The sequence below is a fragment of the Oncorhynchus gorbuscha genome, linkage group LG11 (genome assembly GCF_021184085.1).
Source record: "Oncorhynchus gorbuscha isolate QuinsamMale2020 ecotype Even-year linkage group LG11, OgorEven_v1.0, whole genome shotgun sequence".
Classification (NCBI taxonomy): Eukaryota; Metazoa; Chordata; class Actinopteri; order Salmoniformes; family Salmonidae; genus Oncorhynchus; species Oncorhynchus gorbuscha.
Window position 1 is genome coordinate 23,578,154 of NC_060183.1, and position 16,913 is coordinate 23,595,066.

Sequence of the window (16,913 nt, forward strand, 5' to 3'; positions counted from 1 at the left end):
CAGTAAGAGTAAAAACGTTTATTATTTTTAATTTTTTACCCCTTTTTCTCCCCAATTTCGTAATATCCAATTGGTAGTTACAGTCTTGTCCCATCGCTGCATCAACCCTACGGACTCAGGAGAGACGAAGGTCAAGAGCCATGCATCCTCCGAAACACGACCCTGCCAAGCCGCACTGCTTCTTGACACACTGCTCAGTTAACCTGGAAGCCAGCCGCACCAATGACACCATCCAGCTGGTGACCGGATTCAGCTTGCAGGTGCCCGGCCTGCCACAAGAACTTGCTAGAGTGCAATGGAACAAAGAAATCCCGTCCGTCCAAATCCTCTCCTAACCCGGACGACGCTGGGCCAATTGTGCGACACTTCATGGGTCTCTCGGTCATGGCCGGCTGTGACATAGCCTGGGATCAAACATGGATCTGTAGTGACACCTCAAGCACTGCAAAGCAGTGCCTTAGACCGCTGCATCACTCGGGAGGCAATAATAGAGTTTAACATTATTTTTTAATGACAACCTCATCCCTGTACTCCACACGTACAATTGTCAGGTGATTGTGCAGGCCAGGTCATCTGATGCAGCGCTCCATCACTCTCCTTCTTGGTCAAATAGCCCACACAGCCTACAGGTGTGTTTTGGGTCATTGTCCTGTTGAAAAACAAGTTATAGTCCCACTAATCACAAACCAGATGGGATGGCTCTGATATCTGCTAAATGACTTCAATGTAAAAATGTAATGGTGTATCGCTACAGAATGATGTGGTAGCCATGCTGGTTAAGTGTGCATTGAAATTCTAAATAAATCCCAACATTATCACCAGAAAAGCACCCACACACCATCACACCTCCTCCTCCATGCTTCACGGTGGGAACCACACATGTACAGATCATCCGTTCACCTAGTTAACTCTAATGAACGTATCCTCTGCAGCAGAAGCAACTCTGGGTCTTCCTTTCCTGTGGCAGTCCTCATGAGAGCCAGTTTCATCATAGTGCTTGATAGTTTTTGTGACTGCGCTTGAAGAAACTGACTGACCTTCATGTTTTGAAGTAATGACGGACTGTCGTTTCTCTTTGCTTATTTGAGCTGTTCTTGCTCAAATATGGACTTAACAAATAGTGCTGTAAACCACCCCTACCTTGTCACAACACAACTGATTGGCTCAAACACATTAAGAAGGAAAGAAATTCCACAAATGAACTTTTAACAAGGCACACCTTTTCATTGAAATGCATTCCAGGTGACTACCTCGTGAGGCTGGTTGAGTGAATGCCAAGATTGTGCAAAGCTGTAATCAATGCAAAGTGTGGCTACTTTGAAGAATCTCAAATATATCATATATTTTGATTTGTGTATTGGTTACTACATGATTCCATATGTGTTATTTCATAGTGTTGATACTATTATTCTACAATGGAGAAAATACAAAAAATTAAGAAAAACTCTGGAATGAGTAGGTGTGTCCAAACTTTTGACTGGTGCTGTATGTGGTAAGTGTCCATGTTCAAACCTGTCTGATCTGTGCTGATACCCTCCCTGAACATAAACTTTTACAAACATGAATATTCACAAGGTGGAACAGCGCAATGTCCACTGCAATCTCTACACTGACTGTACTACAGTGCTGTGTGCGTGTGTTTTGTTTCCATTCCATGTTAGATAATGTATACACTGAATTGGACAAACTTGTTAAACAGGTTTTTCTTTTTACATTATAACACAGAGAAGGAGTGATGGCATCACTCACTCACTCCTAACACTTCAGACTGGGAGTAACTCAAGTTTGAACCGTCACTGTTCACGACTCTTTGCATACGTAAGTAAGACTCATTTGTATGACGGAGTAAGCTCTCATTGAATGAAATCTTATCCTGTACTTAACCGTTCTTTCCACAGAGGTGTGTTAACATTAGTTACTGTGTTACCAATATGTCTTCTGGAGCTTGACTGGTACTACTATATGGACAGTGATAGCATTGTCAGGGACTAATCCTATGGGTGTGTTTGCATCAGTGTTTTAATCTAGTTGTAATTAGCTTGCATCGGATGCAATAAATTAAGATTTATTCAAGATCACAATGACATACAAAGGCTTAGAAATAAGAGTTTGACAATGTGATAGAAGTGTCTACATCCTGGTGACTGGTTTGATGTGTTTTAATGTCCATGTCCTTACCTTAGGTTAGGGTACCCCAACTGGCGGCCTGGTGGCCAAATTTGGCCCGCTATGATTTTATTTGGCACCCCAAGTTTTCTCTATATATAGTACCTTCAGAAAGAATGAACACCTTTTCACTTTCCCTACATTTTTTTGTGTTACAGCCTGAATTTAAAATGGTTAAATTGAGATATTTTGTCACTGGCCTACACACAATACACCATAATGCTAAAGTGGAATTATGTTTTTCAAAAGTTTTACAAATTAATAAAAAATGAAAAGCTGAAAGATCTTGAGTCAATAAGTATTCAACCGCTTTGTTATGGCAAGTCTAAATAAGTTCAGGAGTAAAAAATAGATTAACAAGTCACATAATAGGTTGCATGGACTCATTCTGTGTGCAGTAAGAGTAAAAACGTTTATTATTTTTTATTTTTTACCCCTTTTTCTCCCCAATTTCATAATATCCAATTGGTAGTTACAGTCTTGTCCCATCGCTGCATCAACCCTACGGACTCAGGAGAGACGAAGGTCAAGAGCCACGCATCCTCTGAAACACGACCCTGCCAAGCCGCACTGCTTCTTGACACACTGCTCAGTTAACCTGGAAGCCAGCCGCACCAATGACACCATCCAGCTGGTGACCGGATTCAGCTTGCAGGTGCCCGGCCTGCCACAAGAACTTGCTAGAGTGCAATGGAACAAAGAAATCCCGTCCGTCCAAATCCTCTCCTAACCCGGACGACGCTGGGCCAATTGTGCGACACTTCATGGGTCTCTCGGTCATGGCCGGCTGTGACATAGCCTGGGATCAAACATGGATCTGTAGTGACACCTCAAGCACTGCAAAGCAGTGCCTTAGACCACTGCATCACTCGGGAGGCAATAATAGAGTTTAACATTATTTTTTAATGACAACCTCATCCCTGTACTCCACACGTACAATTGTCAGGTGATTGTGCAGGCCAGGTCATCTGATGCAGCGCTCCATCACTCTCCTTCTTGGTCAAATAGCCCACACAGCCTACAGGTGTGTTTTGGGTCATTGTCCTGTTGAAAAACAAGTTATAGTCCCACTAATCACAAACCAGATGGGATGGCGCTCTGGATAAGAGCGTCTGCTAAATGACTTCAATGTAAAAATGTAATGGTGTATCGCTACAGAATGATGTGGTAGCCATGCTGGTTAAGTGTGCATTGAAATTATAAATAAATCCCAACATTATCACCAGAAAAGCACCCACACACCATCACACCTCCTCCTCCATGCTTCACGGTGGGAACCACAAATGCACAGATCATCCGTTCACCTAGTTAACTCTAATGAACGTATCCTCTGCAGCAGAAGCAACTCTGGGTCTTCCTTTCCTGTGGCAGTCCTCATGAGAGCCAGTTTCATCATAGTGCTTGATAGTTTTTGCGACTGCGCTTGAAGAAACTGACTGACCTTCATGTTTTGAAGTAATGACGGACTGTCGTTTCTCTTTGCTTATTTGAGCTGTTCTTGCTAAAATATGGACTTAACAAATAGTGCTGTAAACCACCCCTACCTTGTCACAACACAACTGACTGGCTCAAACACATTAAGAAGGAAAGAAATTCCACAAATTAACTTTTAACAAGGCACACCTTTTCATTGAAATGCATTCCAGGTGACTACCTCGTGAAGCTGGTTGAGTGAATGCCAAGATTGTGCAAAGCTGTAATCAATGCAAAGGGTGGCTACTTTGAAGAATCTCAAATATATCATATATTTTGATTTGTGTATTGGTTACTACATGATTCCATATGTGTTATTTCATAGTGTTGATGTCTTCAATATTATTCTACAATGGAGAAAATACTAAAAATTAAGAAAAACTCTGGAATGAGTAGGTGTGTCCAAACTTTTGACTGGTGCTGTATGTGGTAAGTGTCCATGTTCAAACCTGTCTGATCTGTGCTGATACCCTCCCTGAACATAAACTTTTACAAACATGAATATTCACAAGGTGGAACAACGCAATGTCCACTGCAATCTCTACACTGACTGTACTACAGTGCTGTGTGCGTGTGTTTTGTTTCCATTCCATGTTAGATAATGTATACACTGAATTGGACAAACTTGTTAAACAGGTTTTTCTTTTTACATTATAACACAGAGAAGGAGTGATGGCATCACTCACTCACTCCTAACACTTCAGACTGGGAGTAACTCAAGTTTGAACCGTCACTGTTCACGACTCTTTGCATACGTAAGTAAGACTCATTTGTATGACGGAGTAAGCTCTCATTGAATGAAATCTTATCCTGTACTTGACCGTTCTTTCCACAGAGGTGTGTTAACATTAGTTACTGTGTTACCAATATTTCTTCTGGAGCTTGACTGGTACTACTACATGGACAGTGATAGCATTGTCAGGGACTAATCCTATGGGTGTGTTTGCATCAGTGTTTTAATCTAGTTGTAATTAGCTTGCATCGGATGCAATAAATTAAGATTTATTCAAGATCACAATGACATACAAAGGCTTAGAAATAAGAGTTTGACAATGTGATAGAAGTGTCTACATCCTGGTGACTGGTTTGATGTGTTTTAATGTCCATGTCCTTACCTTAGGTTAGGGTACCCCAACTGGCGGCCCGGTGGCTTGATAGTTTTTGCGACTGCGCTTGAAGAAACTGACTGACCTTCATGTTTTGAAGTAATGACGGACTGTCGTTTCTCTTTGCTTATTTGAGCTGTTCTTGCTATAATATGGACTTAACAAATAGTACTGTATACCACCCCTACCTTGTCACAACACAACTGATTGGCTCAAACACATTAAGAAGGAAATAAATTAATCAAATTAACTTTTAACAAGGCACACCTATTAATTGAAATGCATTCCAGGTGACTACCTCATGATGCTGGTTGAGAGAATGCCAAGAGTGTGCAAAGCTGGCATCAAGGCAATAGTAGGGGGAAAGGGAAGTGAAGGTGTTTTTTATGTGTTTTTGTTTGTTTTTTATTGATGGCTATATTTTGATTTGTTTTATACTTTTCAACTTTTTTGGTTACTACATGATTCCATATGCGTAATTGTATAGTTTTGATGTCTTCACTATTATTCTACAATATATAAAAACCCTTTAATGAGTAGGTGTACCCGTACGTTTTCCTGGAACTGTGTGGATATATATATATATCAGTGAAGGCTGCTGAGAGGATTTTTAAATTATTGTTGGACATAAAAGACTGTAAAAACACCATCAAATCAGCTCCAAGTTCCAAAGTTTTCACACACATAATAGAGAGATGTATGTGATCATATACAAATGTAAGTACGGTTTGAAATTATTATGTTTTTGTCAAATATCATATCTGTTTGGTCTTCTTGGGGTCAATTTGCAGTGTACAAATGATTTGTAATTATGTTCCTGCGTCCTGACCATTGGCCTGCAGCTGAATCTAGTTGATTATCCCTGTTTAGGTGGTAGGACCACCAATGGAGTTTGCCTGTGGGTTTGTTTATGTCCCTCCATCAACCTATCAGAGGGAAGTCCACACGAAACCACAAATTGCAGTTAAACGTTCAGGTGAGTTATAATTTTTCAGACACACTTCAAATTAAATCTTGCTAACATTGTCCGAATGTCCGTTGCTGCCCAAACACTGTCCTGTCAGTGAATGTCCAGTCAGTGAATGTCCTCTCAGTGAATGCCCTGTCAGTGAATGCCCTGTCAGTGAATCCCATCCTGTCTGAATGCTCGTTGCTGCCCAAACACTGTCCTGTCAGTGAATGTCCTGTCAGTGAATGTCCTGTCAGTGAATGTCCTGTCAGTGAATGTCCTGTCAGTGAATGTCCAGTCAGTGAATGTCCAGTCAGTGAATCCCATCCTGTCTGAATGCCCGTTGCTGCCCAAACACTGTCCTGCCAGTTCATTAATGAATCCTGTGTAGTAGACATTAACATTAACAATGCTCTGTCTCTCATCTCTCCCAGCTCTCCTTCCTCCCCCAAACAGAATCCGTCCCCGCAGTCCTCCCCCTCCTCCTCCAGCACAACTACAAAAACAACAACACCACTCTCCAGAACAGAGAATCACTGAGAAATGTTTTAAAAATGGTGAGGTGAAGACAGCTCCCAACCCCTTGCCAATGTATGAGAATTCAGCCTTCCGTATTAGAAGAGGAGGGAATGTTCCAGGCTCGCCCCAACAGCTCACATCTCAAACAGCTCAATGGACAGTTTTTCCTAGCATCACTGTACTGGGGAATTCAATGTATACTGTCATTTTTAGGATATACAGTTCAATTTCAGTGTCTCAAAAGTCATGAGTGAACTCTTGAGATTGTGGCTAACATTGTGTCCATTTCCACCTTCCCCAGCTCTGCTCCCCCCATTCATGCGATCTCAATCGCCTGCTTGCGTCCAGCCAATCCCAGGCCCACCTTCCCTTCTCCCTTCCAATAGCCAGAGGCTGACCTATGACCTTCCACAGAAGGAGCCAGACATTGGGAGTCATCCATGGGATCCAGACTACTCATACAATATCCCAGAAGGCAGTGGGGAAGAGATGAAGCATCCAAACACCACCGGCAGCTGTGGATCTGCACAGAAGTCAGGTAACTGGTTAATGTCCTGTCAAGAGACATTCATTGTTTCGGCTCAAAGCTAGTATTGTCAGACCATACCACCATTCATGCAATTCACATCTTAAGATGCCAACAAAACAAACAGTCTTGCGTGTGATGATAAAGATGTGATGAAGATTATGACTACAACCAGAGTTGAAAAACATGATTCTCTCTACTTCTAGCTCCAGCCTTGCCACCAAGACCTTCCTTTATGAAGTCCTGTCCAGAATACCTAGTTCTGTTGCCTGATTCTTTCTCCTCCTCAAAGTCCTCCTCTTCATCCTCCAGTAAATCCTGTTTCATTATGGACATCCATTAGTATACAGTATCTTCACAGTTCATTAGATAATTCCTCATTGAAAAGAAAAAAATGTAGGCGCTCATGAATAAAGATACAAAGCACAATTGCAACTTCTAATGGCCATTTACTACACAGGATCAAGGGAACCATTGGTGGGGAATCCAAATGTGATCCTAGTCAGTTTGGGGGAGCTGATATCAGAGGAAAACGGTTAGTGGACAATTCCTGCTATCATTCTGAGATAATGTTTGGTATATGATACTCAATGCCTTTGACCTGACTTTTCACTGTCTCTCTGTGTGATACTCCTGACTTTTATACTGTCTCTCGGTATGTCACAGTCTAACTTGCTTGTCTGTGTTGACCAACGTGTGTCCAATCACAGCGTTCACCATAGAGGGAGAGCCCACCTGCTGCTCCCAGTGTGGCTCTGTGCTGGACTCCTTCTATGACAATGTGGTAGTTTGACCTTTCACACTCTCTTGAATATGAATCCTACGCAATATGATCAAATAATCACAGTGGTCAAGCGGTAATCACTGTTATGATTCTATCTTCATGCCTTCCAAATGATTCAACAATAATGGTAGACCTACAGTAAACCTCAGTGAAGTTATACCTACTATGTATTGTAATTCATGACTACTGAAGGTACAATTTCTCTCAAACAACTACATTTCCATTATCTCTCTGTTGCTCTACAGGTGAATGTCTGTTATTTTTGCCAGTCATCATTGGAACCACCTACCTCCTCATCTTCCACCTGTCTCGGTTGCCGGGACAGTGTCTTCCTGTTGACCCCTGGTGACAAGGCCCTGGCCCTTACAGACACCCTGCTCCTGTTCTGTATCGACATCTCAGCGTCCATGAGTATCACCTCCCAGGTTTGAACACAAGATCATTAGCGTTATTTGTCAGTGTTTTCCCCAGGCTCTGTACGGTTAGATTAGAATACATGTGATTAGGGATACCTCTATAGTCAATTTTGTTCTGTAAAATGCATATTTTTCTGTTTTAAGTAGCTTCACATTCAGTGCTGGTTGAAGCTGTATTTCTGACCATTTCTACTGGCCACAGTATATACTGTGAAATTCTCTCTTTTTCTTGTGCCAGGTGTTGGAAGGAAAACAGCCAATCTACAGGTCACGTCTTCAGGTCAACCATCTTTGATTATTTAAATGGGCATAAGTGGATACATTTGGGAGATATTGTGATGATCGTAGTAACTACCAGTAAATGAAATATGCAGTGGCAGATTCACAATCATTTGCTTCGCTAGAATTGATAATGGTCTGCGGTTGTGTACACGCTGGTAATGATAACACCCTTGCGGATTTTACACCAGTTTGTTCAGGAAGCAGTGTTACAGAGTGTTCGGAAGCTGAGTGAAACACAACCACACATGCGAGTGGGACTCATCACGTTCAACAATCAGGTTCAATATTACACCCATTTCACATTGACATGATTGACTACTTATGCATGTTGATATCTAACGAAATCGTGTTTTCATGCTCTTTACATAAACATTTTTTGGGGGGGGGGGGGGGGGGTGCTGTAGGTATCAAATCTATGTTTTGTGTGTGACATTTCATTTCATATTCACTGATTTTGGATTCAATATTTGGATGCATTTGTCCAATAGTTGGGTGTAAATCTGAAGTTGTTTTGATCTGTATCTTAAGATCATCCACTGATGCTTGTCTTGACAGGTGACTCTGCATGGATATGACGAGTTCACCTCGCGTTTCTTGCGGGGTGCGGAGTTGATTGACAGTGAATACCTTAAGGAAGCAGCGTTCAGCTTCCCCAGCCCACAACCCCTCTCCAGGACCAGGGACTGTCTACAGAGAGAGATTCTAGGGTAATGTTGAAAGGGGCAATAAAAACAAACTCTACATTTTAATTCAAGGGCCCATGTGGTCCAAGAGCAAATAAGCCATGGACTCATCCAAACTGGTCCAATGAAGTCATAATTGTATTAAATAATGGTATGTTGTCACTTCCTCTTTTCATTAAAAGATTGTCTGAGAGTGGTGCCACGGCTTTAGGTCCTGCTTCTCTTGTAGCCATAGCGATGGCTTCTCGGCAACCAGGGTCAAAGGTCAGTCAGTCCCATAGTTCCAGTGCTCTGAATACATACTGTATCTGTTTTGTTTATGATGTAGTACCAATATAATGTATTGCCCTCTTCCCAGGTGATCATCTGCACAGATGGAAAGGCCAACACAGACCTGGGGAATCTGGAGGTGGAGGGCATTGATGCTCGACCTTGCCTCTCCTCCACTATCTTCTACCACGACCTGGGGGAGTACGCTGCTAGCCAGGGGTCGGTGCAACTCTGTACTGTCTTCACTAGCTACATTTTCACTTCTATTTGAGCATCACAGTGGAGAACCTATTTTACCTTGAAATAGCTCATTTTCTTACAGACTATGTTGATAGCCTTTTAGGTGTTGTCATAAGTGATTTTCAGTTATTGAATATTATAAGCAAGCGCTTACAGTATGTAACCCTTTCTCTCCTAGGGTGACGGTATCAGTGTTGGCTATCGAGGGGACAGACTGCAGACTTGATGAGCTGGGGAGACTAGCAGACTGCACAAGCGGAAAGGTATGTGATACAATAAATCATCTTGTATTACTCTCCTTTGTGCTGCGTATGTCATTGAGCTACAGTCCTATTTGGCCCATATGTGATCAGAGTCCATTGTTCAATATGTGTCTTTTAATATGGTACTGTACGTGTCATTCTTCCCCCCTAGGTGGTGATAGCAAGTCCACATGAACTATACACTGAATTTGAGGAGATTATTGAGAACAGGACGATAGCGACACACTGTAGTGTCACTTTGCTGCTCCCCACAACACTGTAAGTGTTGAATTAAACATCTGTATATTCATGTGTATTTTCAAATATAGTATATATGTGTGTGGGTAGATGTTTGTATATGTATAATGCATTCGTAATGTGTATGTACGTCACCATCTGTATTTAAAATTAAGTGGTTTAAATGCTTAGGAACCCCAGTTGCATGCTCATCCTCAATCAGTTTTTGGGGGGGTGAATTGACAATCCTAAATTGTGAATGGGAAATCTAGCACTGTCACACCAGCGACACATTTGAACAGAGATCCCTGATTTGACTGGAAAAGGCCTTCATCTCTCGCCCTCATTCGCTCTTCCGCCAGGTGTGTGAAAGGAGAGAGGGAGGCTGGGAACAGGGTGACCAGAGAGGTGGGCAATGTGGCATCAGACACAGAAATCACCTTTCAATTTGGAGCGAGGGAACACAGCTCACAGGGAGAGGGTGAGAACGGCGGGATGAGGAGAAGACCCGGTCAAAGATTTAAGGATTGGGGATGAAGTTCACAGAGGAATACATTTGTAATATTATTTTTCTTTCTCTGACGTTTAGTGTCAGCCCCAGTGGCAGGTGGCCGTGTGTCTGTTCAGCTGCAGCTGAGATACAGACAGGAGGATGGACACAGTATGCTCAGAGTGCTGACGGCTGATAAAGAGGTGACGGATGACAGGTAATGGGACACTTCCAGAACTCACTCCAGCGTTTTCCAGCATTCATGACATGTGAATTCAGAAATGCCTTTCGTTGCCAGTTTATCCACCAGAAAGACTAGTTCAAGTCAAAGAATTATAGAAATGTGTTCACACATCTCAATCCACTCCATTTGCAAAACAATGTGATAGGAGAATAATGATGATGACAACCATGTTAGGAGCCATGATAGTAGCCTAACACTGTATGCCTCTCTCCTCTCCCTCTCAGCTCAGTGGTCCTCTCCTCTCTGTTTCTAGCTATAATTCAGCTCAACTCATCCCAGGCCAGCGCCGCTCTAGCTGTCAGGGGCCGCTTCCAAGACGCAAAGAGTGAGGGGGAGACACAGAGGGAACTGATGGAGAGAGCCCTGTGAGTGAATGATTTAGTGAGAAGGTTGACGGACAGCAAAACGTGTGTGTGTGTGTGTGTGTGTGTGTGTGTGTGTGTGTGTGTGTGTGTGTGTGTGTGTGTGTGTGTGTGTGTGTGTGTGTGTGTGTGTGTGTGTGTGTGTGTGTGTGTGTGTGTGTGTGTGTGTGTGTGTGTGTGTGTGCGTGCGTGTGCGTGCGTGTGTGTGTGCCTGTGCGTGCGTGCACGTGCCTGCGTGTGCGTGTGTGGAGGCAGAGCCTCAGAATGGCCGCTAATTAGTGAGTGAGACTGACAGCCAGATTCACATGAGTGAACAAGGCCTGTTTTTTTGTGTGTGGGTGAGAGCGAGAGTGTGAATACGTGTATCAGCATGCGCACGTTTGTGCTTGTGTGTTGGCTGGTCATTTCTGCTGTACATGGGCATTTGTCAACTTGTATTCATGTATACGTGACAACATGCTTGTCTTTTACCTTTTCAGGGAGTATGATAGAAGTGCAGAAGACAAACTGATTTATTCAAAATGGCTTAAAACCATGGACCCTATACACAACAGCCTACAAAACTACACAAGGGTAGGTCTGTGTGTGCAGTATTGAGATGATTGTGAAAGAGAAACTGTGTGAGATGATGGTGCATTCTTCAATACATTCTGTTTAGTAATTGAAGACTAATTGTCATTGTTTTTTCCCCCATTTTAGAGACAATCCATACGTTCTGATACACTGCAGGTAATGTATAACATATCCATCGATATAGAACCCTGATATGAACATTACAACATATTTTCGCCCAGACTACAATTGCCTCTATGGTAATATCTAACGTACAATGCAGATACACAAAATCATGCTATTTTACCTTCGCAATCTCATGCTCCTATCCAAATATTACCCCCTAACTTCCTCTAGTCTACCCTGCTAATCTCCCTCCTTCATATCTCTCTCCGCTTCAGTCTCTAACAGACATGGGTGCTGCACTGCTGTACAGCATGAAGAACAGCAACAGGTCTATTTCACTGAAGGAAAAGCACCAACACTGATTGGTGGCTACTGACTATGCCTGATATCCTTGGAAGTTATTCAAGTCCTACCGACTTCTGGGGAGGCCTATTTATACACAAATCTGACTAATTCATGTATCTAACAAAAAATTCTACATCTGGAAATATATGATTTAAAATAGCATTAACTGTCGATATTGTACTTGTTCATCCTATTTGTAAATAGAATGTTCTTATCTATGCACACTGTCAGAACGTCATGTCAGAACTGCGATGGCACATAGCAAGTGAAATGGGTTTGTACCTGCAGTGCCTTCAGAATGTAGTCATACCCCTTGACTTATTCCACAATTTGTTGTGTTACAGGCTGCACTCAAAATGTATTCATCTACACACAATACCCCATAATGACAAACTGAAAACATGTTCTTAGAAAATGTTGCAGATGTCTTGAAATTGAAATAAATAAATATCTCATTTACATAAGTATTCACACCCCTGAGTCAATACTTTGTGGAAGCCCCTTTGGCAGCAATTACAGCTGTGAATCTTTCTGGGTAAGTCTCTTAAGAGCTTTCCATACCTGGATTGCGCAACATTTGCCCACTATTCTTTTCAAAATTCTTCAAGCTCTGTCAAATTGGTTGTTGATAATTGCTAGACAACCATTTTCAGGTCTTGACATAGATTTTCAAGTAGATTTAAGTCAACTGTCACTTGGCTACTCAGAAACATTCACTTTCTTCTTGGTAAACAATTCCAGTGTAGATTTGGTGTTGTTTCAGGTTATTGTCCGGCTGTCCTTGTTCCGTTCATCTTTCCCTCAAGCCTGACCAGTCTTCCAGTTCCTGCCCCTGAAAAACATCCCCACAGCATGATGCTGCCACCACCATTCTTGACTGTAGGGATGGTGGCAGGTTTCCTCCAGGCGTAACAATTGGCACTTAGGCAAAAGTGTTCAATCATGGTTTCATCAGACCAGAGAATCTTGTTTCTCATGGTCAGAGAGACATTTAGGTGCCTTTTGGCAAACTCTAAGCGGGCTGTCATCTGCCTTTTTCCAGAGGAGTGGTTTCCGTCTGGCCACTCTACCATAAAGGTCTGATTGGTGGAGTGCTGCAGAGATGGTTGTCCTTCTGGAAAGTTCTCCCATCTCCACAAAGGAACTCTGGAGCTCTGTCAGAGTGACTCTCGGGTTCTTGATCACCTTCCTGACCAAGGCCCTTCTCCCACAAACTTCTTCCATTTAAGAATGATGGAGGCCACTGTCTTCTTGGGGACCTTCAATGCTAGAGAAATGTTTTGGTACCCTTCCCCAGATCTGTGCCTCGACACAATCTTGTCTCGGGGAGCTCTACAGACAATTCCTTTGACCTTATGGCTTGTTTTTTGCTCTGACATGCACTGTCAACTGTGAGACTTTATAGACAGGTGTGTGCCTTTCCAAATCATGTTCAATCAATTGAATTTACCACAGGTGGACTCCAATTTGTAGAAACATCTCAAGATGATTAATGGAAACAGGATGCACCTGAGTTCAATGTTGAGTGGGTCTAAATACTTATGTAAATAAGGTATTTCTGTTTTTAAATGTTTACATTTTTCTAAATATTCAAAAAGCCTGTTTTCGCTTTGTCATTATGGGGTATTGTGTGTATATTGATGAGAAAATGTTTTATTTAATCAATTTCAGAATAAAGTTGTAAGGTAACAAATTGTAGAGAAAATCAAGGGGTCTGAATACGAATGCACTAAAAGTGAATTGCTTTGCCAATTTCTTTTGCAGTATTACGTTAGTGCCTTGTTGCAAACAGGATTTTTTTTTTTTTTTATTTTTACCTTTATTTAACTAGGCAAGTCAGTTAAGAACAAATTCTTATTTTCAATGACGGCCTAGGAACAGGGAGTTAACTGCCTGTTCAGGGGCAGAACGACAGATTATGTACCTTGTCAGCTTGGGGGTATGAACTTGCAACCTTCCGGTTACTAGGCCTACGCTCTAACCACTAGGCTACCCTGCCGCCCCGCAGATGCATGTTTTTGAAAATTTGTACTTTGTACAGGCTTCCTTCCTCCTTCCTTATTTTCCCTCTGTCAATTAGGGTAGTATTGTGGAGTAACTACAATGTTGTTGATCCATCCTCCGTTTTCTCCTATCCCAGCCATTCAACTCTGTAACTGTTTGTATGTCTCCTTTGGCCTCATGGTGAAAACCCTGAGCGGTTTCCTTCTTCTCCGGCAACGGAGTAGTTGTAGTGACTGGGTGTATTGACACCATCCAAAGTGTAATTAACTTTATGCTCAAAGAGATAGTCAATGTCTGCTTTTTTGATTTTGACCCATCTACCAATAGGTGCCCATTTTTGCGAAGCACTGGAAAACATCCCTGGTCTTTGTGTTTGAAATTCACTGCTCGACTGAGGGACATTACAGATAATTTAATGTGTGGTGTACAAAGATGAGGTAGTCATTGAAAAATCATGTTAAACACTATTATTGCACACAGAGTGAGTCCATGCAAGTTATGTGACTTGCCAATCAACATTTTACACCTGTACATATTTAGACTTGCCCTAACAAGGGGGTTGAACACTTATTGACTCAAGACATTTCATCTTTTAATTTTTTATTAATTTGTCAAATGTTAAAAACATAATTCCACTTTGATTTTGAGGTATTTTGTTTAGGCCAGAGACAAAACAAATCTACATTTAATTCATTTTAAATTCAAGCTGTAACACAACAAAATGTGGAAAAAGTCAAGTGGTGTGAATACTTCCTGAAGGCACTGTATCACTCCCTCTCTAACTTAGCATCACCCTGACCAGAAAGCACTAGAAATGCCTGACTCAGACACACCATCAGATAGGTGTTTCTACACCCATAAACATAGTTTGAACAGTAAAAACTGCTGCCAATAATGAGAATGTAGGAAACTTGGACAGATTATTTAGCATTATTAGCCTTTTGAGCTGGCACAGACATGACACATGATTTAAAAAAGAAAACAGTAAATCCAATGTTACACCTACACATTACACATTTATAGTTAAAATGGTGCAGTATGGGTTCCCTGCAGGCTCAACATTTACAGAGGTAGTGGAAAATAGAGTACAAACAGAACAAGACAGAAGTTACAATGACCAGGCCTGAAACAGAGACTAAAGCATAGATAGACATACGTTTCTCCGGTGCCGCCCTCACCAAGCAAATATGTATCTCTGGGCAGATACCTGATTTACACTTGAATGGTCCTTCATCTACTTTAGGTAGGTTCCAGGACAGAAGCACATAGACAAACCAGACCTCCACCATAATACGCAGCACGGTGCTGAGCAGGTAGAAGCCCACAGTGCCCCTGTCTTTGTGGAGGTCAATCACCATCTTCCCTGGGGGTTCGGATTCAGGCACACTGACACTCTTCCCCTGGGCCTCCAACTCCCCGGTAGATTTCCTCTGCCGGGAGCTCCTCTTCTGGGCAGCGGAGCGGAGGTGGGAGGCAAAGAGCTCCATGAGGAGGACAGACATAATGAGGAGGATGAAGAAGAAGTTCCAGGCCACCATGATAGGCCTGTCAAACTGTTGATTGAAGCAGCTTCGGGTGCACATGTCCTGGGTGGTGTTACAGCTGAAGTCCGAGTCCAGCTTGAACCAGGGCATCTCGGCCATGAACAGAACCACCAGGCGCATGCAGAGGAAGCCAAACCACAGCGAGCGGCACTTGTAGGTGGTGGTGGTGTCCACTGCCGTGCGGAGGATTGGGATGAGCCCTGTTACGATGGCTGCCATTATTTCCGCCTGTCTTTGTTATGAAACTACTGTAGCAGTGATCGAGCAAAGAGAAGAAAGGTACCACATCAGGCAATGTATTAAGATAGATGTTCACATATTTGCATTGCAGAGCAATAAACATTTATTTTGTCAACAATAATATTCAACGTTAAAAGAAATGTTTTAAGATTACAGTAAATATTAAAATATGGTTACAACTATACTTTAATTTCAACACTTTTCCCTGGTGTATTTGACATAAAGCTGCTGTAATAATAGGAGATGTCAACTTACCGTTAAAAGGAATTGCCATGAACCTCATAGTATGCCAGTTGAAAACCTTTTATTGGGTTGTAAAATGGCATTGTCATCAGCATCAGTGTTACCATGTCTCACCTTTTATTCTGCTGACTCCAACCCAATGGTACTTCTCTTTTTTCCTCAGTGACCCTCCCTTTTTAAACTATTGTTAGTATAAGTCTGTGTGTAAGGTGTTTTGGTTGAAAATATGGTTCTATTCTCTGTTATCATCATACTTTTGATGATACCATAGGCAACTATTATATGTATTTGAGTCTAACTGTAATATAATGTTATCATATACCCTGAATGTATTTCATATGTAATTGTATATTATTAGGCATAAGACATGATGATTCTTCTCCAAAAGGTCAATTTAGGCATTCAGGTTTTTCATAAAAAGAGCCATTTCACAGGAAGGCAACTTCAGTCCATCAATGCTATTAAGTAAATTGTTTACTTACATATTCCATCGCAAAAATTACAAGTGAATAGAAATCAAAATACACAACAGTCCATGGAAAAAAAAACCATGACTTAATATCATGACTCAAACAATGTTATAGCCTATGTTTAGACATAAATGACCTAACCGTGGAATTGAGATTAGCAGTTTAGCCTACACAGTAATCAATATACACTGAGTTCACAAAAAAATTAAGAACACCTATGATCCCTTATTGAAGTCACTTGTTAAATCCACTTTAAATCAGTGAAGATGGAGGGGAGGAGACAGGTTAAATAATTATTTTTAAGCCTTGAGACATGGATTGTGTATGTGTGCCATTTAGAGGGTGAATGGGCAAGACAAAATATTTAAGTTACCTTTGAACAGAGTATGGTAGTAGGTGT

The 16,913-nt window shown here is 41.8% G+C and overlaps 2 protein-coding genes across 5 annotated transcripts; one reads left to right on the plus strand and one right to left on the minus strand.

The window, feature by feature from the left end:
* Positions 1 to 1,590: 1,590 nt before the first annotated feature.
* LOC124048332 (circularly permutated Ras protein 1-like) lies at positions 1,591 to 13,069 on the plus strand. 4 transcript variants are annotated; one of them, XM_046369013.1, is made up of 22 exons: positions 1,591 to 1,818; positions 4,302 to 4,394; positions 5,616 to 5,721; positions 6,129 to 6,251; positions 6,515 to 6,751; positions 6,946 to 7,050; positions 7,200 to 7,274; positions 7,450 to 7,523; positions 7,769 to 7,948; positions 8,178 to 8,219; positions 8,410 to 8,499; positions 8,777 to 8,928; positions 9,087 to 9,168; positions 9,263 to 9,393; positions 9,593 to 9,677; positions 9,829 to 9,935; positions 10,256 to 10,374; positions 10,483 to 10,600; positions 10,852 to 10,992; positions 11,469 to 11,562; positions 11,689 to 11,718; positions 11,943 to 13,069. In XM_046369013.1, exons 3-22 carry the CDS (start codon positions 5,631 to 5,633, stop codon positions 12,027 to 12,029), a joined length of 2,163 nt encoding a protein of 720 aa, XP_046224969.1. In that variant the 5' UTR covers positions 1,591 to 1,818; positions 4,302 to 4,394; positions 5,616 to 5,630; the 3' UTR covers positions 12,030 to 13,069. The 4 variants fall into 4 exon arrangements, 3 of the variants coding, with proteins under 3 accessions (XP_046224969.1, XP_046224968.1, XP_046224970.1); XM_046369014.1 differs by lacking the exon at positions 1,591 to 1,818 and adding an exon at positions 4,051 to 4,068; XM_046369012.1 differs by lacking the exon at positions 1,591 to 1,818 and having other exon boundaries at positions 3,989 to 4,394.
* A 1,507-nt stretch (positions 13,070 to 14,576) lies between these two features.
* gjz1 (gap junction protein zeta 1) lies at positions 14,577 to 16,837 on the minus strand. Its single transcript, XM_046367916.1, has 2 exons — positions 16,056 to 16,837; positions 14,577 to 15,808 (listed from the first exon to the last, which is right to left on the minus strand). The coding sequence occupies exon 2, from the start codon at positions 15,777 to 15,779 to the stop codon at positions 15,072 to 15,074; it is 708 nt and encodes a 235-aa protein (XP_046223872.1). The 5' UTR covers positions 15,780 to 15,808; positions 16,056 to 16,837; the 3' UTR covers positions 14,577 to 15,071.
* Between the last annotated feature and the right edge of the window lie 76 nt (positions 16,838 to 16,913).

Coding starts and splice junctions, on each gene's coding strand:
- LOC124048332 (XM_046369013.1), top strand. CDS start 5,631: ATGGAGTTTGCCTGTGGGTTTGTTTATGTCCCTCCATCAACCTATCAG. Junction 5,722..6,128: donor AATTGCAGTTAAACGTTCAG/GTGAGTTATAAT, acceptor CATCTCTCCCAG/CTCTCCTTCCTCCCCCAAAC. Junction 7,051..7,199: donor GTCCTCCTCTTCATCCTCCA/GTAAATCCTGTT, acceptor TTTACTACACAG/GATCAAGGGAACCATTGGTG.
- gjz1 (XM_046367916.1), bottom strand. CDS start 15,779: ATGGCAGCCATCGTAACAGGGCTCATCCCAATCCTCCGCACGGCAGTG.